This window comes from Furipterus horrens, unplaced genomic scaffold (assembly GCF_987537825.1).
Source record: "Furipterus horrens unplaced genomic scaffold, mFurHor1.1.pri manual_scaffold_2, whole genome shotgun sequence".
Lineage (NCBI taxonomy): Eukaryota > Metazoa > Chordata > Mammalia > Chiroptera > Furipteridae > Furipterus > Furipterus horrens.
The window spans coordinates 173,322,274-173,345,859 of record NW_028327172.1 but is presented as its reverse complement, the minus strand read 5'-3'; the positions used below and the strand labels follow the sequence as shown (position 1 = coordinate 173,345,859).

At 41.2% G+C, this 23,586-nt stretch overlaps 1 protein-coding gene across 6 annotated transcripts in view; it reads left to right on the top strand.

Moving 5' to 3' along the window:
• Window positions 1–23,586, top strand: part of SLC4A4 (solute carrier family 4 member 4) — a 331,756-nt gene that overhangs the window by 26,985 nt on the left and 281,185 nt on the right. For 2 of the 6 annotated variants that reach the window (XM_090266783.1, XM_090266781.1), the window contains exon 1: window positions 21,888–22,255. In XM_090266783.1, coding sequence (XP_090122909.1) covers window positions 22,078–22,255 — 178 coding nt within the window. In that variant the 5' untranslated portion in view covers window positions 21,888–22,077. Of the gene's footprint in view, window positions 1–21,789; window positions 21,848–21,880; window positions 22,256–23,586 lie in introns of those variants that run through there. The other 4 variants (XM_090266784.1, XM_090266785.1, XM_090266786.1 and 1 more) reach the window with 4 other exon arrangements.

Sequence of the window (23,586 nt, the reverse complement as noted above, 5' to 3'; positions counted from 1 at the left end):
GGCTTGAAGGCAGGGCCTCCTTTTGCCACCACACAGCCCGTTCTTGCTGTGGAGTACTGAGTTGTACTGCGCACCAATCACCCTTTCTAAAGCCATTTCTGTGGCTGTCCTTATGATTGTGCAACTTACCGTGTGTTGAAGATACAGTGAAAGATGAAATGGTCAGAAGGAAATCTCCCTCTTCATTGCTCCCCACTCAGGTTGCTCCCGTGCAGTCCCTTTGTGACCATTCACTTGGCACTAATGCCTTCTTCACTTTTCTTTATCTAGCCCCCAAGCACCCAGATGCACCCCAGTGCATTTTGTGACTGGCCTGTGTGAAGGCCTGGACTGTGCGGGGCTCGCACCTTGGCACCGATTGATCCTGTACTGAGAGGTATAAGTGCCTTCAGCTGTGGCCTCCTAACTTGGTTTACACAGCCTGTGTACTGTACTTCAGAAAGTGTGTCATCCTCAGCCTGCGATGACGCTGGCCAACAGCCATTAGAAAACTAATGGCCCCTGGGGAAGGAAGAGGATTGAGAGGGAATGCTTATTCAAGCCACTCTAGGTATGCTGTGGATTTTCTAAGCTGTTAGCATTATCTGATAAAAAAATTAGTAAAATGGCCCTGACTGGGTTGCTCAGTCGGTTGGAGCACCATCTGGAACACCAAATGGTTCCTGGTTCGATCTTCAGTCAGGGCACAGACCTAGGTTAAGGGTTCGATCCCTGGTCAGGGCGTGTAAGGGAGGCAACTGATTAATGTTTCCCTCTCACATCAGCGCCCCCCTCCCCCCACCTCCCACCTTCTCTCTAAAATCATTAAAAATATCCTTGGGTAAAGATTTTTTTTAAAGTTGGTAAAATGATGGATTGGTTTACTAAAGCGTCTGAATCCTTTTCACATCATAGCATGCTAAATAAGTAATAATATTTTAGGGCACACTAGATAAACAATCTAGCCATCTTGTGGTTGGCGGTAACTAGCTGGGGCTCTGGCTAGCCTGGCCCTGCCTGGTGGCTCCTAGGAATGAGGGGTGGACATCTCAGACCATCTACAACTTATTCCCAGCACACTGGTTGGGAACCATCAGCATTCACAGTTGACACAGTAGCAGCTGGTGAAATAAATTTTACACTATGAACTTGAGTTATGATTTTACTTCTGCTATGATTTTATTGATTGATTGATTTTAGAGAGAGGAATGGAGAGACACAGATTTGTTATACTAATTTATGTATTCATTGGTCCTTTTGTTTTTATTTTTTTAAATTTTTTCTTTTTAAATTTCTCATTGGTTGATTCTTGTATGTGCTCTCCTGACTGGGGGTCAAACCTGCAACCTTGGTGTATTGGGATGACACTCTAAGAAACTGAGCTACCCAGCCAAGGCCTGCTATGATTTCTTTATGTTCTTTGAACCTCCTTTTGTCTGTCTTGTCTTACCTAGACCCAATATAATACCTATCTTCTTATTAGCGCTTAGACATGTTGAGGAAATAAGTAGAGTGAAACTCTTTGAGTACTTTGAATATAATACTCTATGTCCGATTAGAGTAGTATCATAAAACCTTGAAAGTCATTTCATCTGTCCTATCCTCTACTCAATCTTGTTGATTGTATAGAAAAGGTTAAAACATCACAGATGGATTTGGTTATTTTTTAAAATTCATTAATTTGCTTTTGACTGCTTTTTATTGGTTTATTGAGAACTTTGTATTCTGGCCCTGTCCAAGGGTCAGATGGTTATGCTTTCAAAACATCTTGTTATAATAGTGCTCATTTAAAATCAATACACTGATCTCAGTTTCACCATTTCTAACACCATTGATTTGGTCCCTGAGAAGTCGATGCCTTTCCACTGATACTCTCGGTCTGATCCTCCAGGGAGCCTCCATCCACTGGTACCTTTTCCAGGTTACTAAGGAGGGAGGACATGTCAAATGAATCCTGTGCTGGGCACTTTCCTGGCCTTAAGAGAGAGCATTGGTTTTTGAGTCAAACAGATCTGGGTATGAATTTGCATTCTTCTCCTCAGAGGCTCTGTGCCCTTTTTATGGCTCTGAGACTGGGTTTCTTTCTATTTGTAAAATGGACCTACTAGTAACTCTAGCACTTGTGTGTTGTGAAGATCACCAGTGACCCATCTATAGGGACCAGCAAATAGCAGGTGCACAACAAAGTATATGGGGGGACCCCCAAAAACCGGAATTATCTTCAGGAGGGCAGGCTTCTTGTAGTACAGGCTTCCCCCACTAGATGAGTGTTCTAGGAACCCATCTGTATCAGTGTACCAGTTGGTGGTGTTGTGAAAGACTGTTTGGCTTCAGTGAATTTTTTTGAAGACTTTCAACATGTTTGCTCATTTCATGATGGGTAATGTATGAGCACACCTGCACACACTGGGCTGAGTGTTCAGCAGTTTTTGACCAAAAATGGCATGACCCTCATGCACCACCCTTCCTATTGACCCTGTCTCTTCCTAGTGACATTTTTTTGTTGTTGTTGTTGTTTCCTTGGATGAAAAAGTCCTCAAAGGGGAATGATTTGCCAATGTGGAACAGGTGAAACACAAAATAGCAGAAGCACTAAAAGGCATCAAAATCAAGTTCAAACACAGTTCTGAGCAATGGCTTAAACATTTCAATAGATGTATTGCATCAAATGGAAAGAACTTTGAAGGTGACTGAAGTTTAAACATGTAAGAATAAATACACAATTTTTAATAAATAAATTGAGTTTTTTTGAGTCCTCCCCTTATGCATATTGTTATTATTGATAATTCTTTAGCATCAGAGTCAGTAGTTTTACTGCACAAAAGGAATTGTTATTGCACATCTACCAATTTTGTCATTTCTCTTTAAGGAAATCATTAATTTCATAAAATTAGTTCTTACCAAAGCTATGTTAGTTAAGATGCTGGTACACACTTTTTTTTTTGTCTTTTCTTGCCTCCATCCCTCAGTCACTTCTATTTTTTTATTTTTCTTTTATTCTGATTTTAATAAATTGGCTTTTGAGTCATTTTCAAATTTTTTCCTGGTCAAAAAGTTACGCAGTTAGTTCTGTGTTTCACAGGGTGACCACCTTTCAAAAATACTCGGCTGGCTTGTTTCCCATCTTCCCCACATTCCCAGTCAGTCCTCTAAGCCTTATCGACATGGTTAGAAATTTGATCTTTGGTGTATCAAGAGGTACATGCTTGATAATTTCTTTCCTTGGTGCCTCTGTACTTTACATACAGTTTAGAAGAGGAAAGCTTCTCTTATCCTTTGTTTCTGGCTCCTACTCTGGGACTCGTAAGCTTAGAAAAAACTTTGGAAGAACTACCTGGTTGTTAATCCTGTTTCATGTCAAGGAGGTGGCATGGTGTGAGAGTGTTGGAATCAGGCGGAGCCACTTTTGTATTCTCTCTCTGCCAGTTGCTGGCAGTGTGACCTTCAGGAGCTTGTGCCTGTCTGGGAACGTTAAGGACCTTGGTGCATAATAATACCAGCTGCCTGCATAGTCTGGAGCTCTATGGCTATTACATATTGTGCTTTTGTGTGTGTATTCCTGTAGCCTTCCCACGATTGAACAGTGTACACATTACTAAGCCCATTTTTCAGATGAGGAAATTGAGCCTTACAGAGTTAATAACTTGAATTACATTCATTTTGTAAAAATTATTTACTAATCTATTATAGAGAAATTGTATGAGAGGCATAAGGTCAGGAGAATAAAAATTGGGCAAGAAATACCACTTCAGATGTGCCCAAACATCAAAGTTTCTTTTTTAAATCAAACTAATTTTTGTTGAGACTGACTAATAAGAGGTTTCTGCTAATGAATGGGCCATCACTGCTAGTGACAAAAGAGTGCATATCAATAGTATAATGAGGCAATACATGATTTGGCTACTAACAAAATGGCATTTATGTAGTGTAGCATGGGTAATTTTTATCCCTAGGTGCTTATTATATGCTCGCCTTTCAAAACCCATTGTAAACAGGAATGATTCTACGAATGTAATAGAAACGGGCAATGCTCAGCTGGTTATCCATTTGGTGTAAGAGTGTCATCATCCATGTTGTCACAAATGGCAGGAGTTCCTTCTTTCTTTCTGCTGCATAGTATTCCATTGTGTAAATGTACTAGAGTTTTTTTTTTTTTTTTTTATCTGCTCATCTACTTAGGCTGTTTCCAGCACTTGGCTAGTGTAAATAGTGCTGCTATAATCATAGGGGTACATAGGTTCTTCTGAATTGGTGTTTCAGGACTCTTCGGGTATAATCCTAGCAATGACAACATGGATGGAACTGGAGAGTACTATATTATGCTTAGTGAAATAAGCCAGGCAGCAAAAGACAAATACCATATGATCTCACCTAATACTGGAAACTAATGAACAAAACAAACAAGCAAAATAGAACCAGAGGCATGTAAACAAGGAACAGACTGACAGTGACCAGGGGGGAGGGGGGAGAGGGAAAAGGGGGGGAAAGAAAGGGAATAGTCTAGTCAAGGAACATGTATAAATGACCCACGGACATGGACAACAGGGTGGAGATTGACTCTGGTAGGGGAGTGGGGGTTAGGGGAGAGTAATGGGGGAAAAAATGGGACAACTGTAACAGAAAAACTAACAAACACAAAAAAGAGTGTCACCATTTGTACTTAGCTGGACTTCCTTGGTGTTGACAGTCGGTTTTACAGAACTATAAGCACTGGCAGGAAGACTTATAAAACAGACTCAGAGGTCTCCAGTAAGGCTGGAACGTGGTAGTGACAATCTGACTTGCATGGTTTTGGCTTCTTCCTTTCAGCTTGACTGCAGCTAGGAAGATGGGAAGACTGTGAATGCTAAAACAAGTGGAGATTGGACAGAAAGTAATCTTAACTTCTAAGAGTCTTCGTGGCAAAGGGAATTTTCGTCTGATATTTTTTAGTTTTATTTTGTTTTTCTTTTTTTAGTTTATTTTTATTTTGTGTTTTTTTTTTAATTTTTCACTATCTTTTTTGTTTCTTTAAAAAATTTTTTTTACTTTTTCTTTTTTTGTGTGTGTTTTCTTTTCTTTCTTCACCTATTTAAATGAAGACATTATTTTTCCTTTTTAACTAGTGGCTTTTGTAACTGATTCAAGTTGGTAAGAGTTCACAGCCCAAGTCTCCAGAGAGTGGATGTTGGGACACTGAACAGATCTTTAAGAAGTGATTGATGTTTTCCTTTGGTCTTTAGCTGTCGTGTGCTTATCCAGTTTGCTTGCTTGCTTATTTATTTATTTAGTTTAGGGAGAGGGAGAGAGGGCAAAACTTCAATCTGTTCTTCCACTTTATTTATGCATTCACTGGTTGATTATTGTATGTGCCCTGACGGGGGATTGAACCAGCAACCTTGGCGTATTGGGATGATGCTCTCACCAACTGAGCTACCTGGCCAGGGCCCAGATAATTGATTTTTGAGATAGGAGAAAAGAAGTGTAAAAAGTTGCCTTAGACATTATGTGTATATAAGTTCTTGGAGTAGGTTTGTCTCATCTAATTGTGGTTGATTTTATTTGTGATGACCTATTAGAGATAACAACACATAATTATCTTCTAATTTCAGTTGTTTGTCTGATGACCATTCTGACCAAATGCATGCTGCTCCTAATTGATTTTTGGAATGCTATCATTATATATTGTTTGAAACTCAAAATGTATATCTCCATAGAAAACAATATTAGAATGAAGATTAGGGTTTCATTTGAGCCTGCATGAGTCTATTTCACTTATTATGTACTTAAAATAACACTTTTATCATTATATCATTATTTGTAATTTCATTTTCTAGAGAGTTTTTATGAATTTTTGAGCCAAACTAAATGACATATGCTGGGGAGCAAGATCTCAAATGCCCTGGAGAATAACAGTTTTGCAGCTTCTTTTATGCATTTGAAATTAAGGAGGTGGGAAAAAGTAAGACAGGGATTGGATTACAGAATAGTTAACAAGATTATGTGCTCTCTTGAGGATGGTTATAGTTTATTTCTTTTAAAAAAATTTTATTTATTTATTGAATTTACTAGGGTGACATTAGTTAATAAAACTATATAGGTTTCAGGGGTACAATTCTGTAATACATCATCTGTATATTGTATTGTGTGTTCCCACCCAAAGCCAAGTTTCCTTCCAGTTTATTTTAGTGGCGTGTTACCTAGATGCACAGAAACAATGGACAGAGCTTACTTGAGGCAAAAATAAATCTTTTATTAAAGAAGTTATATCTACCATGATCTGCCCAGTTAGGATTTATGATAAGATCACCCTGTGAGGTGATTTCTATAGAAATCCCCCCTTTTTTTTTTCATCTAGTTTTTCTTTTGGTCATATTATTAGTAATCTTAATAGTACTAACTGATGATCTGTGTGGGTTTCATCATGGTATGACTTGACAACTTGCTTACATTTTTAAATCTCAATTTCATCATCTGTAAAAAGGGGATATTATTAGTACTTATGTCATGGACTGGTAATAAGTTTTAAATAATTTATATAAAGCACTTATTATATTAGCTTTTATTATTATTATTATTATTATTATTTGTCCACATTTGCAGTAAATAGATTTTTGAGATTTGGCTTTGGAGCCTAACCAAGAAATTAATGTTATTTCTTTGGGAAAAACGGATGTCTTTTGTTTGTCAAGAAGGGAATCTGATGTCACCAGGAGCATCTTCCTTCTGCTTTTCCCTCGTCCCCCACCAATGTTTAGCATGAGAGGGGACTATGCTGGTTTTTGATGCCATTTTTTCTTCCAGGTTCTCAAAGAAAGCTCACTGTAGACACCACATATTTTTAAGTACAGTCAGCGCTCTCTTTCATAGATTCAGCTTTCATACAAACTATGCCTTGATACATAGGAACTATAATTCACCTTTCATATTCTGTTGTGTTCTTTTGTATGTCAGCTGAGGGGGGGATGGGGGGGGGCTTGCAGTGAATTCACGGTGGCGTTGTGCACCAGCCTGTCATTCAGTTTTGTCAGCATCACCAGGCTTATTCGTGCCTTAGTGTTTGTGGCTGCAAATATTATATTTGAATGTTCTGTTGCATTTTACCACGCAGTTTCACACAAATCAGGGGAAAGTAAAAGTGCTGATGCCGATGCTGAGACACGTAGGTCCCAAAAGCTTCGTTTTGCTTTAAGAGGGAAAACATCAGGCATGCTAGTCAGTCAGGTACTCATTGGAGGAGAGCCCGTGTATTAAGGTGTGAAGGAAAAGAAAAAAACAATGCTTAATATACATTTGTGTTTATTATGTCTAAAATAAGTGATATGAGTATGGACTTTAGAGATTTTGATTCTTTGGGTGCAGAGCTATTTTTATAATGCATATATATAATTGTTACAGCTTTTATATTATACATGTTTTATGGAATGGATCGGACAGAGAAAGGAGGTTTATGGAAGAAACTTTTGAAGTTTTTTAAAAAAGCTTTTTATGTTGGAAAATTTCAAAAGAAGAGAGAATAGTGCAATGAACTCCCATGTACTTAGTATGCAGCTTCAACAATTACCATTACGTTACCAATCTTATTTCATACTCTTTCTCCTCCCCTTTTTTCTTGCTAGAGTATTTTAATCCTACATCATATCATTTTACCAATTAATACTTGTGTCTATTTCTAAGAAATAAAGACATTAGAAATACAATCTTAGTGCCATTATTATACCTAATAAAATTAACAAGAACTTCTTAGTATCTTCTAATGCCCAATTAAAATTCAGGTTTCCTTGATCATCTCAGAAAAGTTTTAAAAACAGTTGATTAGTTTGAGCCAGGATCTCAATTTGCATATTACATTCGATAGTTTTATCTTGTGGGTGTTTTTAAGTTGGGGAATACCATACTTCTGCTGGTGGCCCCTTTCTCGACAACAATGAAGCCACCAGAGCCAAGCAAACATTTGTTCCATTCGTAGGCAAGGCATGGGAAGGTGAGGGCATCTTCCTCCAAAACACAATAGATGTTACTATGGAATTTGCAACCTCCCCATGCTTTTCCTGTTCTCATAAAATTAATTGAGAAAATTTACAGTTAGAAACGACTTTAAACACATTATTTTATTACTTAAAGCCTAGGTTTAAATCATGGGTGTTAAAAGGCCAACACCAACAGATTAAGTCCATGCTATTCTCGTGATATCTACATATTTATTAATCACCTCTTTTGGCATCTTCTAACACTAAGTGTTGCCATCCCTGGGGCAAATTTAGGTAGGTGAGGGTTCAGGTGGCAACTGCCTTAGTCTGGAACTTCGAGGCTAGTTTGGTAGAAGTTAACAAAGATTATATGAGTAAGTTAATGCAGATTGGCCTTAGTTCTGAGCACAGATACATTGCTCAGCACCTTCCCAAGGCTAAAGTCAGTGTGCAGGTGCTGAATACTGGGGATAAAGTTTTCTGAGGCGTGTCGGTCCACTCTTTGATCTGCAGACACAAGACTGGGTCAGGTTGTGGCTTGACTGCTGTGGGATGCTGACTCAGCAGACCCCGCCTCTGACTTCTGTGCTACACTAGCTGTGGTCTCTGGAGGACCTTCTGAGTGGAAGTAGGTTCCAGGAAGGACCTTAAGGGAATGTTTATATAATGATGAAGAATGAAAAGTAAAGAAGACTTGTAAGCTTGAGGAAATATCACTGCTGCTCAGAACCTGCAGTGGTTTCTCATTGCTCAGAGTAAACACCGAAGCCCTGAGAGCAGCCTCCCAGGCCCTGCGGCCTGCCCCTCCTTTGCTTTACCTCTCTGACCTTAGCTTCTGCTTTCTCTGCTCAGTCTGCTTTAGCTTCTGAATTCTGTGATTCTAGGGGTCTCTCCTGCTTCAGGGCCTTTGCATTTGCTGTTCCTTCCTGCCTACTCACTAACTTACCTCCTTCCTTCCTGACTTTCTTCCTTTCTCATCTCCTTCAGGTCTTTGTTCAGCTGTCACTCAAGAGAGGGCTTTCCTAACTACCTATTGAAAACTGGCCTCCCTGCCCCTCCTCCCCCACCCCCATTCCATCAGCCCTCCCTACATCTCTCCCTTGCTTACCGTTTCCCATTGCAGTATCATGTTGTAACATATTAGACAGTTTACTTTTTAATTTTGTTTATTGTCTTTTTCCCACCATGAATTTATCCTAGTGCCTAGAATAATGACTGATCGTAGTAGACATTTGATAAATTGTTTAAATGAATGAGTAGGTGAGTTAAACTCTGGGAGATGTGATCCCAAGAACAGGCAAAGAGATTCTATGGAAAAAATGAAGGATGAACTTTGAACAGCGTACGGAAAGAGATGCTGTAGTAAGGGAACTGGGAAGGTGTCTTCACTGTTCCTGTAACAGTGAACTGTACTCATAAAGTTCATGTGAGATAAACTTGTTTTTCTGCTTCGCAGTGTGGCCCATATGGTGGGTGATGCACTCTCTGGCTTTTGATACAGTAGGTAGTTGTGTAACAGAACCCAGGAGCTGCCTCGATTGAGAGAGAACCCACGGGCTGTTCAGTTATGAGGGGCCTGATTGCCCGCCGCCAGAAGCATAACTCTCAAGACCAGAGTTTGGTGAAAAGAAAAAGAATTGTTTATTTAAAGGTTATACAGATTTAGATTATTGGCGGATTTCTGCTGTTAAGTCTTATTTTCTTTAAAACACCCACAAACACATAGTTCGGCCTCCCCCTACCAAACCAGTCTAGTTTTAGAAAAGTCAGAGATACAGTTTTCCTACTTCCCAGACACAGTTCAGTTTTACCAGCAGCTCCCAATCATTCGAGGCTGATTGGGGAGGTTTTGCCTGTGTCCCGGTGCTCTCCAGCTCTTAATGAAAAACCATGTGGAGTTCCCAGCCACTTTGTAAACTGCATGGAGTTTTCCTTTCCCTTTCAAAGCTGCATGGTAGTCCCCTAGCCAAAATGCCTGCTGCTTATTTCTAAATCTCTGAGTGTGTCCTGTGACGTAGTGGGCATGGTAACTAGTTCTGACCATTCACAGAACCTTGTGCAGGGTCCGTATACTCTTTCCTTACTATTTCATAGTCAAAACCCCTCCCATCTCCTTGGGGCCTTGGAAGAACCAAAGCCATTTGCATGACTAAGACACTAGTTACCAGCCATAGTTATGCAAAGGCATCTTGAAAGTTGTTTCCTTCTCCCTAACCCCCAACCCACAGGCTCTGGGGGTTTTGGGGGACACCCACTCTGTAACAGTTGGCATGTGTGAATCTAACAATTGTGATTTCAGATACTTGCTGGCAGCCCGGAAGGGTCACCTCCATAGTTGTTGATGCTTTGTAGAGACACATGTGGTGAACCCCGTGGCAGCTGTGAGCCCAGACTGCGCCTGAGGTAGCCTACCACCTACACTGCAGCTCCTGCTGGTGGCCTGCTTTAACTAGCGAATTTAGAAGCTCATTTAGTTACATTGACCAATGTTCTATCAGAAATTATATGTCATAGTGATATTTGTGAATTTGGGCACTAGCAGACTGAGTTGTGAGAGGAATGTTTCATGAATGTCAAGGGTCAGTATACTGTGTAGGTATTCTGGTGAGTCTGCTCTTTCACCAAAGGTCTGTTTCATATTTGTGATCCCAGGTTCTTAAAGAGTTTGGAACAGATCAATCAAATCAGCAAAAGAGAGGCAGCATAACAAATAGTGATTAAGAAGCACAGGCTTGTAGAGCTGGACTGCATGGATTTGAATCCTGACTTTGATGTTTATTAGTTGTGGACTTAATCTCTCTGTACTTCAGATATGATGATAAAAATGGTACATACCTCATTGGATTGTTGTGAGAATTAAATGAGTTAATATTTGTAAAGCAGTTACAACAGTGGCTGGCACATAGTAAGCTAAACCTAAATGATTTTTGCATAAATATAAAGACATTTATTTGGGAGACCTGTTAGGGAGTGCTTCAGCCTTTGTCCAGTAGGCACACCAAGACAGGGAAAGAGGTGAGTGTTAGTGATATAATTTGAAGTTATAAGAAAGCATACTGAAGTTTAGTAATATGAAAAAAAAAAGTTATTGAGGCTGATCCCTAAGGCATGGGCTAGGTAATTATAAAGGAGTATAGCAGTAGGGCTAAAATTGTGAACTGCTGAGTTAGACTCCCTGCCTGGTCTTCTCATCACACTTACTGAGTGATTTTGGGTAAATTACTTAACTTCAAATTACAACTCTAAAATGGGTATGTTGAAAGTACTTACCTTGTGGGGCTCTCATGAGGTTTGAATCAAATAATTACTGTAAAGTGCTTAGCACGATACTTCAGCAAAAACTCAGTAATATTGGGAGCCTCATCCTTGCCAGCAGGCATGATGGTTCAAGATGGAATATGTGAACAGTATGGCTGCCACACTGGGTAGATGGGGAAAGGGAAGGCGTCTTCCGTGGTCCACTCTGGTTGTCAGAGGTGGGTAGATCAGAAGCTATACCTGATCAGATGCACTCCAGCTGACTCCCAGCACTGAGTAGGAACACACTCCTACTCTGGTGTCCCTGTACACCTGCCAACCTGATATGACCTGAGTCACAGTAAAAGCTACAATAAATGCATTCAAAATCACAGACTAAAATGAAATATATGAATTAACTGTGGACTTTAGTTATCTGTGCTATCTCTGTACTAATTGCTACAAATAATCAACACTGATTATGAATAAATTCAGAGTTAGGCTACAATTTGTACAGCTCAAGTTGAAGGTTTATAGTGACATTTCAGATTCTAATTTATTGTTAAGTTTATTCATTCATATATTCATTGAACTAACAGCTACTTAGAACCTACTATGTGGCAGGTCCAGGTACCTCTTGGCATTTTTATTTTTGGCAGACAGAGTGAAATTCTCATTTCAATTTAGTTCTGCAACTACATATTGCAGTCTATGTGAGTTCCAAAGTTAGCCAATAAGAAGAAAAATATGTAGTTAAAATTATTCTTAAGAAATCCCTTATAGCTGTTTCCCTGCTCTAGCTTTAGAACACATTACTCTTTCTTCAGTTGAATACCAGACAAGTAATTGGAATTTTGCTTGTGTATAAGATTCATGTTTGAAAAATGCATTCAGGACCTTTAAATTGAGATACGCACTTAGTACCAAACATGTATGTACACTCATTGTGCCCATACCTCACTGGTTGATTCGTTCATTCACTTATCAATATTTAATGAGCACTTACTGTTTGTAGTGACTATGCTTGACATTGACACTGGTGATAGAAGGACTATATATATATATATGATAGCTGCTCTCAAATAGTTTATAAAGTGATGGGGACAACTGCCATGACATGTCCATGTACAGTTGCATTAAGTTAAGTGATTGTGACAATGCTATGCCATACATGCTGTATGAAAATGCTATATATACCTTCAAGGAGCCAATCAAGAACAGATAAAGTGTCATAGCTCTTCTCAGGGGAAGGGTGTGTCTGAGAATGTGGAGGGGGCTCTAGAGAGGTTTGAGTTGGGTCTTGAAGAATGGCATGTTAATTAGAGTAAACAAAGGCCTGGTAGCCTGCTCAGGGAATGGAATGGCAGGGGGATGGTGGGAACTAAGTGTGGAAAGTTCATGACAAGCTTTAAATTCTGTGTTGAGCAGTTTGGACTTCATCTTCAATATAGTAAAGAGCCAATGAGTGATCTTTTGAACGAGAATGATACCAAATTGTATTTTGTAAGTGGATGGATTAGGGGGAAGTGATTTCAGAGCAAGGAAGACCTGTTCAAAATTATTGATGGGAGGGCCGGTAGTAGTACAGTGATTACCCAGTCACTTCTAAGCCTGGACATGTTGGAGCATCCCTTGATTAGCAGCTGCCTTTCAGGCTGGGTTCCCAGATATAGGTAGTCCTTTTCCCCATTATTAACCTGTGGGTTGTCTTCCCTTCTTGCCTTTGCTCTGCTCTCTTTTCTCTGCTGCTCTTTGGTCTGGCTCTTGGCTGAAGAATGGCTGTGTTAGGAGGTAGAGAGGCGGGATGACCATGCCCACTGCTGCCCTCCTGGCTTCTCATGGGGAGCACCCTCACCCCCCACCCCAAACCTTTTCAGTCCTTGCCTGAACTCTCTCTTAGGACTTTTCTGATGTTCACACAGAGTCCTTGAAGAAGGACAATTGAAAACAAAAAGCGTTTAGAAGGGAACCCCCTTTTCCTGACCCTAATAGTAAAAACTCTGAGAAAGTTTTCAGTGGGCAACATTATGAGTTTCTGACCTGGGAATAAAACTGCTGTGTTACTTAGTGGAACTCTGGTCAGAAGTGGCACGTGGTGTCATGGAAGCACGCTGATCGGCCCATTAAAAAAGTTAAAAGAGTATGTGACTATGGGTTTAGGCTGTCAAGGGAATGTTCTGAGGGGGTCATGCAAGCCACTTCCTTCCTGGCACTTAATACCCTCTCCAGCAATTTCTCCTTTCACCAGTCACCCGCGTGGTCCTCCACACCCTTCCTCAACCCAAAGTCTCTGTTCCCCTCCTGTACCTGTTCTTTTCTTGCCCTTAATTGCAGAGCCAGTTTCAGCCTTTCAGCCAGCAATCTGTGGATGGACAGAGTAGAGGAGACATCGCCCCAACATGGAGAGGATGGGAGAGAGGAGTCTGATCCTGTGAGAAAGAGGAGTTTGTGGCCTTTGGGTCAATAGGACTGTTAATACTTTACTGTACTCTCTGGGCCCTAGGGACCTTAGGTTTAGATTCAACTAAATATAATTGAATTTATTTACTCAGGAAACTTATCAAATACCCTGAATCATTTAGAAATTGTTTTAGGCTCATTTTAAAGGGTACTGAAGTGAGAGGTTCACTAACTCTCCTAAGGTTACACAGTTCCTGAAGGGCACATCCGGGATTGGCACTGTTTCACCTGATTCTGCGTATGTGTTGATGGGCAAGTGTCTGCGCCTGACTATCATGTTACATAATGTTTCCAGGGGAAATTAAAAATCATATTTGCAAATGAGCTTTTTTTTATTGGACGTTTTGTTGACATAATTGTAAACTCACATGCACATTTGAGAAATAATAGAGTTTGGTTGTAGAATGCCAGTTTTCCTCAATGTTAACAAAACTTTAGTACAATATCACAACCAGGATATCGGTATACAGCCACTAAACTTACTCAGATTTCCTCAATTTTACTTGTACTCATTTCTGTGTTTAAGTTCTATGCAATTTTATCAACTGTGTAGACTTCATGGATCCATCACCAGAGGTAATATACTAAACAGAGCCAACTCTGCAAGGATCTTGCATCTTGTCCTTGTATAACCACAAACGTTGCCTCTCCCCCCACTTTCTACCTTCTGGCCACCACTAACCTGTCCTTCATATCTAAAATGCTGTCACTTATATAAACGGAATCATACAGTGCATAATCTCTTTCAGTTAGCTTTTTTGCATTCAGCACAATCCCCTAGAGAGTCACGCAGTTTGTTTTGTATATCAATAGTTTGCTCCTTTTTTAAAAAATGTTTTTTATTGTCTATCTCCAATAGTTTGCTCCTTTTTAATTGCCAAGCGGAATTCCATGGTATGGATATACCATAGTTTGTTTAATGGTTCACTGGTTGAAAGACATCTGGGCTAATTCTGATTTTTGGCAATTATAAATAAAGCTGCTGTGAACATTTGTGTGCAGGTTTTTGTGTGAACCTAAGTTTTCATTTCTGTGCGAGAGGTGCCCAAGGGTACAGATGAACTTCCAATGAAGTTCATAAATCCAGAATTACGGTTGGTGTGATCCTGCTCTGGACTACATTTTCACCTTTTATCCAGTCGGCAGTGAGATTTCGTGTGGGACTGTCACCCAGCTCTCCTTGGCCCTGGGCCAGTGTAAATTTCCAGACTGATTAGGGCACTCCTGAACTCTGCTTTGCTTTGTGGCCGGGGAGTGGCCTCTGCCATTCATCACGCCTGTTAGGTGTGCCGCGCTGATGTCTCTTTACCGCAGCCTTTATGTCCAGAGCCCCAGCAGCCTCCGCAGTTACACCAACAGCCATGTTCTTTCCCTTCTTTGCTGTGGGAGTGGGGGCTCTCTCCGGCCTGTAAAGTGATGATGGGAATAGTTGTGGCTTTTCCTCTGCCCGGCCCTCCTCTTCCCTGCAGTGAACACATGCTGCCAAAAGATGGCAGTGCTCTTTGCAGCCGCTGAGAGTGCTCCCCACTGTCGCCTGCGGTTGGGAGAATTGATATTTATTGTTCTTTAAACGTATGTTGAAAACGTGGACAGCAGATTTCCCAGAACAACAAAGACACCAAGAAAATGCTGGGCAATTTAAAAGGTTTGAAAGAACACATGTTTGCAAATGATTTGTAATGGAACTGGTTCCCCACTTCTTAGAAGTGATTTGAGTAGGGAATAGACTTCAGAGACGTGTGGATAAGTGCGTAATTCTAGGTGTCCGTATCCGTGTTGCAGTCTGTGTAGCTCCTGAAAAAGGTGAAAATGCTGATTTTTGCCTCCCGTCTGATCTAATACCAGCCAAGTAGCAGGGACAGCCTGCGTTCGAGCTCTGAGACCTGAGATGAACACCTCTGTGTCCTCGAGTAAAGGCCCCTATGCACACTGTAAATATAATCCTCATGGTTTGAATGGCTAATGATAATAAACCCTTCACTTCCTAGTATTTGTCCACTCCCCTGCCTGCGTCACGTCAGTGTGTGTGGGCATGTGTGTGAAGAACTGTTTAAACATTTGCTGTGCACAGGAAAGCTGTTGTAAAGTGAGAGATTACGGGGTTCGCTGGATGTCATAAACAGAGCAAGCTCATGAGGCTAACGTGGGATGAGTTTCAATATGAGGTTAACTGGTAAACTTTAAGCTGTATGCATGGAAAAAACCAGCAGTGTCCAATGCAGGTACAGACATGTTAAAAATGGGAGCTCTTCTGCTCCCTAGGGTGCCATGCTCTGGTGCCTTTTTGAAAGTAGTCAGAAAGCCTGCTGTTCCTGTGATCCATGTGCAGCCTGGTTGAGTGGAGAACAGGGTGTGCAGGAGCCTGGGCCAGCTCTGGGACTGGGGCTGCAAACCGCAGAGTGGGTCCTCTGTGCAGGGGCTGGTGTGTGGAGGTTCAGGGTCTGTTTCTGCTTCCCCAGGTGTGAGACTGCCTCTGCCCCCACCCTGCAGCTCACGGCATCGCTGCATGCCTGGGGCGGCAGGGAAAGGTGGCTTCCCCTTCAGCAGCAGGCTTTGTGCTAGTGCATCCTTCGGCAAAGGACTTTTGGTTAGGAAGAGAATCGCTCTGTATAAAGTTAGAACCCTCAAAGCAGATGCTGTTACCATGGAGACCAGTGAAATGCTCCAGTGTAGGAGGCCTAACCAGGAGGGATGGAAGAAGGGTGGCGGGAGGGCAAGTGAGGTGAATCTGGAGGCCAGCACACCCAAAGACCTTTGACCTTTAGCAGCGCTGGGACGGGTTAGGCTTGCGTTCTGAAGCTTGTGCACCTGGCCGCCTGCCACGTGCTGACTGGCTGAGTGGCAGCTGCTAGCACGGTGTGGACTAGCTGGTGAGCACGTTGGCAGTTGGCAAGGGCTCTGGGGGGCGGGAACCGGGAGGGGTGGAATGTAGATGGGTGCCCAAGGCCCAGTGGCTGACACTTTTGCACAGATGTTTCTCCTGCTGGGCTGAAGTCACTGTTACAAGCCTGCTCCGTGATTAGGACTGGCTGCTGAAAGCAGCAGATTGCACATGTGCTACAGTTAAATCATGTTAGTGTCCCAGAATAACGGGGAGTAAGAGAAACCCCATGCTGGGTGTGGACTGCTGAGGAAGGGTCTCCCTACTCTTCTCAAAGGCCCTGTGGAAGGAAGGCAGTATTGGCCCTGTATGGATTTTGTATGGACTGGACTGGTCTGACCCTTATCCCCGTGATGCTGGTGAGAAGCTTCCAAATCTATTCTGAACTTTGCCTCATGCTGGCGATGGGAGCACAGGGGAGCGGTTTAGAAGCATGCTCTTTCCTTGTTTGCAGCAAATGCAGTTTGTGTAAAGGACATTTTAAGAACGGATTTGGCGGCCAGATTAGGGACTCGATGAGTTAATTTCTTCCCACTAATAGGAGGGAAAACTGGTTGGGTCAGACGGTCATTTTAAAAGCTATCTCTGTCTTGCTAATAATAGCAAGCAACTGCTGAGAGGGTTTGGGGGTGTGTGACACAAACCCAAATAATTGACATTTGTGCTGTAAAGACGGAAAAAAGCCATAAATTCCCTGTGCTTTGTGTGGAAACCCAGATGTGCCAGGCTGAACTTGCTCTGCGAGGAGAGGGCTGCTCTGGGGAAGGCTGCTGTGGGCCTGCAGATTTTATATTTTCAGTTTGCAGCCCTTTTTCTCTTTGCTGCTTGCAGACGCTCTGCATTGTCCATCAGAAAGCACTAGGTTTCTAATTACTTGCTATGTATAGTCTTGGAGGGAATGTGAAATATGTATCAGAGAGCCAAGGAATGACTCCCTCTAACTCGGAGCCTGGGGACCGCATTTCAGTAAGACTGGATGGGTGTCTCAGCCTGGGAAGAGGGCTCTGGGCATGAACGTGACTACAGTTGTTAGAGTTGTTGTTACCATGTCTCCTTCAGCTCTTACGATTTCCTTCCTTTATTTTGGCTTTGTTTGTTGCATGAAATTTTGGGAAGGGCTTGGGTTCAAAGGCTATCCATGTTATTTAGGGAACATGTAAAAAGTAAACAGGACCAGCTTGATTAATGGTAAGGTACAGAAATGATGTTCTGTAGGAAATTGTGTTGGGTTCTCTAGGTTGATAGGACTGGAAAGGGTTATTTCTGAGAAGAAATGTGGGGTAAATTCTTTGTTTTCCAACCAGGAAACAGTTCTGTTAATGTCATTGCAGTAAGCGGTACAGGGCCCCAGAATTTTATTGTACTTACGAGGCCTTTTAAGAAAATTTCCCCCATTAACCTGCTACCCTTATCCATGTCTTCACCTGAATTCCTGGTGGGATCTTGCCCTTTGGACCAACTCTCCTAGATTGCTAGGGGCGTCTTTAAGAAGACACATGATTACACTAGATCCCTCGTCTGTCTTGCTCATCGTTGTACCTCTAGTGCTAGAAGTGTGCCTGGAACCTAGTAGGTACTCAGTAAATACTTGCTGAAAAAATGAATAGAGGACGGCAAGAAAGGGAGAAGGGAATGACTGAAGGCTGTCTCTGTGCCTAGCACTGTGTGTAGTATGTGTCAAGTGCTTTGGTTGTTGTCACCAACCACCTCCATAGTGCCCAATTCTGTTTTTCTCCCTGGTCTCCATCTTTCTCTGCCTCTCAGTAGCAGTGCCCACAGCAGTATCCTCCTTTGCTCTCAGCTTCCTTGACATCACTCTTTCCTGGTTTTCCTCTTAGCTTACTGACTGCTTTTGTTCCTCTGCTCTCCTTGTAAATGTTGGCATGTCGGGCACTTGGTTTTAGGTCTCCGCCTCTATTTCTGCATTTTCTTCCTAGATGACCTCATCTAGTAATAGGTTCTTCAGAGACGAGCTTTATTCATTGATCTTCCAATTTTTATCTCCAGCCCCAGGCTCCTGAGCTCCAGACTTAGGCATCTGATTGTGTATCGGATAGGCTCTTTTTCACATGTAATAAGCATCCCAGCCATAAAATGGCCAGGAAAGAAGTCTCAATTCCTGTTTCTCCCACAGCCTTCCCTGATCTTCTGAGATAGTTTCTGTTTCTTTGGTTTCCTGATTATCTATATTTCTCATAGCAGTCAGAGCGATCCTTTAAAAAAGGTAAGACAGCTCCATCTTAAAACTCTTAACCCCAGTTAATAATACTGTAGTGCATATTGAAAGTTGCCAAAAAGAATAGATCTTAAAGGTTCTCGTTGCAGGCACAATAAATTTCGTAACTATATATGGTAATTAGACTTATTGTGGTGATCACTCACCATACTGTAGTCCCCCCTTAGCTATGGTTCTACTTTCTGTGGTTTCAGTTACACGCAGTCAACTGGGGTTCAAAAATTCTAAATGAAAAATTCCAGAAATAAACCATTGATGAGTTTTAAATTGTGCACTGATCTGAGTAGCATGATCAAATCTTGCGCTGTCCTGCTACATCCCTTCCCGGAGGTGGATCTTCCCTTTTTCCAGCCTGCCTGTCCATGCTGTATGTGCTTTCCACCTGTGAATTACTTAGTAGCCAACTCAGTTATCAGATACACTGTCCCAGTATCACAGGGCTTGTCTTCAACTAACCCTTATTTTACTTAATAATGACCCCCAAACGCTAGCTTAGTGAAGCTGGCAATTCAGATATACCAAAGAAAAGCCGTAAAGTGCTTCCTTTAAGTAAAAAGTAAAAGTTCACTTGACTTAATAAAAAAAGAAAAAATATATAGTATGCTGAGGTTGCTAAGATCTACAATAAGAATGAATCTTCTGTCTGTGGCATGGCCTAATTTATAAATTAGACTTTATCATAGTATGTCCAGGAAAAAAACATTGTGTCTATATAGGGTTTGGTACTGTATGCAGTTCCAGGCATCCACTGGGCATCTTGGAACATATCGCTCTCAGATATGGAGGGACCGCAGTATATACAAATCATTGTGCTGTCCATCTGAAACTAATATAAAGTTATGTATCCATTATGTATACCTCAGTAGACCAGAACAGAAACAAAGCTTTCCAGTGGCTCCCAGAACACCTACAATTCTGACTGCCCACCACGGCCCACATGGCCCTGATTCCTAAAGGTAGTACTACTGTTGGCCTTCTTCTGACTCTGTCCGGCCTCACAGACCTCATTTCTGTTCCTGGGACATGCTAACTTGCTCCCACCTTAGGGGCTTTGCACTTGGCTATTCCCTTTGATCGGAACGCTTTGCTGCCTCAGAGCTTCAAGTGCCGGGTTCCTTGGTATCATTTTTTTCTCTGCTCAGATGTTTCCCTGGAAGCCTTATCTGAACCACCTTATGCCAACTAGCTTTCTGCCTCATTTTATTTCTGTAAAGCACTTAATGCTATCTAAGATTACTTTTTTATCTATTTATTATTAGTTTTTTAGGATTTGTCTGTCTTATTCACAAATGTATTCCTCTCCCTTTGAAGAGTGTCGCAGTTGCTGAATCATTAAATCAGTGTATCATTCATTTACACTCCATGGGAAAGGCTCAGACAGGGATGGTAAAAGACTTGACTTCTCAAGTCTTCAAGGCATTTTTTTCCTACTGTAATCCTGATGACTGATCCACATCATATTTGCACGTAGTTTTATATTTTTATTTTTAATACAGAGAAGGAAATAGGTATATATCAAGATGAACTATTGCATACATGTCCCACATCCCTGAAGGAAAACATTCTGCCATTGTCAAAAGGTAATGAGTTTCTTTAAAAAAAAATATTTATTTGTTTGTTGTTTTGTTTATTTATTTATTTTTAGAGAGAGGGGAAAGGAGAAAGGGAGAGAAACATCACTGTGTGGTTGCCTCTCACTTGCGCCCCCAACTGGGGACCTGACGTGCAACCGAGTCATGTGCCCTGACTGGGAATCGAACCAGCGACACTTGGCTCGCAGGCGACGCTCAATCCACTGAGCCACAGAAGCCAGGGTTGGTAATGAGTTTCTTAATGACATTGTCCCCCAATAAAGCTCAGGGTGAAAAAGGAATAAGGAAAGAAGAGAGGAAGGAAACTTACCTTATTCAACATGTACTAGGTGCTAGGCACAAAACTGAGTGCTTTCACATATGTTACCTAATTTGAATCTCTAAGCGGTCCTGCAAGGTCGATATCATTACCTCCAATTTTATAGGTGAAAACACTGAGGCTCAATAAGTTCATACTTTGCTCCTGGTGGTACAAATGCTAAGTGGTAGAACTAGATTTTTGAAAGCCACATACACCTGACACCAGACTTCTGGCATTTTGTGCTAAGATGGTTGCTTTGCAAGATGGCCATGCTCCTAAAATAGAAAGGAATAAAATGTGAATTTGGTGCATATTCACATATATTACAACAAATATCTGAAGCACAGGAATAAGTTACATGGATGATATGGAAAACAGACCTACAATATTCAATGCCTGAGCATATAATTGCATGAATAGGATACAGAGTGAACATTTGGTTCCCTGGCAGAGCTCATATACGGTATGACATGGAGCAGCTGTCCCCAGAGCAAGTTCTTTGTTTCTAGACCGCTACGACACAAGCAGCATTTGAGCAATTCGGAACTTCTTTCTGCTTTCACTATAAATAGAGTTCATGGAATTCTGTATGTCAAAGTTAATGCAATGAAAACGAGTCACAGAGTGAGGAAATAAATGTTAACTCATTCTGTAAACTAGAAACATGTTTGGCATCGGGGGAGGCCGAAGATCACTATCTTTACTTGGATGGCTCCTGAGGTCTTATTTAGCATATGAAATTGCAGAGTAGATCCTATTATGTAAGGAGACAGGAGGACAACATAATGTGGCTACAAGATGAAGAACTCTGTGCCCTTCAGGGAAGAGTTAACAGGACAGATAAACATAGAAATGTGTGATAAGAATGTGGAAAATGAATGAATGGGTGGCATACATATGTGACAACTGCCAAAGCTGAGGTGCTGGATAATCCTCAGATGTCAGATTTCTGTGAGGCCAACATGTGACTGAAAGCTTGCCACTCCACAGAGAATGCTGGGCTGTGCTGGTATTAAGAGGCTGGCTGGAAGCTCGGCTCCCACTGTGCACTAGCCTAACTCCCTGTAGCTTTCTGTGTGTGGGTGGGTGTGCATGTGTGTGTGTGAGGGTATACATTTTTAAGCAGTGGGTGTTTAAAGAGCCAAGCACTGAAGCTGGATTTCCACAAACGATCATCACGAACACTCCAGACACACCAAACTTCCTCTCTTGGTATTTTTTTTTTCCTTTCTTTTCTTTTTTCTTTTGCAAATCCCAAGGGGAAGAACCCCCAACATCCAGCCCTCAGGATTGAGATGATTTTCTTTTACCTGTCCACGTGGGTGCCCTCTCAAGGTTACAACTGATACCATGTGGGACCGGCACATTCTCTACCACCAGAGGAGAGGAGCTGCGTGAAGAAGTAGCAGTGACCAGAGGAAGAGTGACTCTGCCCTGTTAACATGAACAACAGCTTGCAGGTTAACCTGCCCCGAAGCTGGGCTGCTTCAGGTGGCTCACTCCAGGAGAAGTCTGAGCGCTCTTTTTTTCTTTTTTATTACTATAGGATGGAGGATGAAGCTGTCCTGGACAGAGGGGCTTCCTTCCTTAAGCACGTGTGTGATGAAGAGGAAGTAGAAGGTGAGACTTATGGGTCTGGGGAAAGATAATTTCATGTACATCTGTCTTTGTAGATAATAGCATTCATCCATTGCATATATTTTGTATTTTTGAAGTTACAAACCAAAGCTTTTCTATGGAGTGTCATTAATCTCCCCATTTTGTTTCAACACAGAAAGTAATTTTTAGAACCTTACTGGACCATAGGAATCTGAGTCAGTGTAGTCCTGCATGGTTAAAAAAAAAAAGGGGGATGTGTCTTATTTTTGAAGCAGGTGCCTCTTCGTGAAAAGTAAATATTTTGCCAGATAATGTGAACCATTTTCCAATGACTAGTTCAGTGAAGCTGCTAGATTTATATATATGTATTTGGTTGATTCTTCTTTCTTATAGCTTGCAGGGTAAAGAAACAGATGTTATAGGAGGAGAATGATGATAATGAAACCATTGTCACCAGAAAAATGGGTCTAAGTTGAGGATGTAAACAATGGTAATCATGGATGAGTCTTAGTTAGGAAGAGATGGACATGCGTTTTTTACTTAAGAAACCTCCAGGAACATTTTGCTAATGTTCCCCAATACCTGTTAAAAACCAAATAAGAGTTAAATTTTAGCTCATGTTATGATATTTTTAGTATGTCTACTCTTCTCATCTCTTGGCTTATCAGTAATGTGCGATAATACTATTTGATAGTGAGAAAGCATGACTTAATATCTATTAAAGTAGTTATGTGAAGACATCACAATTAATATTTATAATTAATATTTATAATGAGTTTTAAAAATAATCGGTACTCATAAAATTAAATGAAGCTTGTAGGTGAACCATGTCATAAAATGTGTCTGTTAAAATCACCTGAGAGACAATTTGTATGTGTTTTGGAAACTCTAGTCTGATAGGTGCTATTGGGTAAACATTAATATATACCAAAAACTTGGATCAGAGGGGTGCTGGAGTTAGAGAAAAGATGGTGGTATTGCATGTTCTGGAGTGATTCTTCAACCAGACTGGTCCTGGACAACTGGTGCTCCTGTGCCCCCTGGACTAGTTTGAATAGTGTGACCATTGTGTTTTTTTTCCTGTTTCCTTAGTAAGTTCCTTCTGACTATGGAGTGTTGTAGGGTTGTTTGCCCACCGACCCCCCACCTTGCTGCTTGCATTTATGCTCTTGAGACTAATAAGAATTTGATACCTAAGTTTCTTAGGAAAAAGGAAACTACAGTGTTTTTTTTTCTTATATTATTTTATGGGTTCCTTGTACTTAAACAACATGACTGGGGGAAAATGTCAAGTTAGTGAAAGCAAAATAGTAAAACTTTTGTCTTAAGATTCTTATAACCTGTGATGTTAG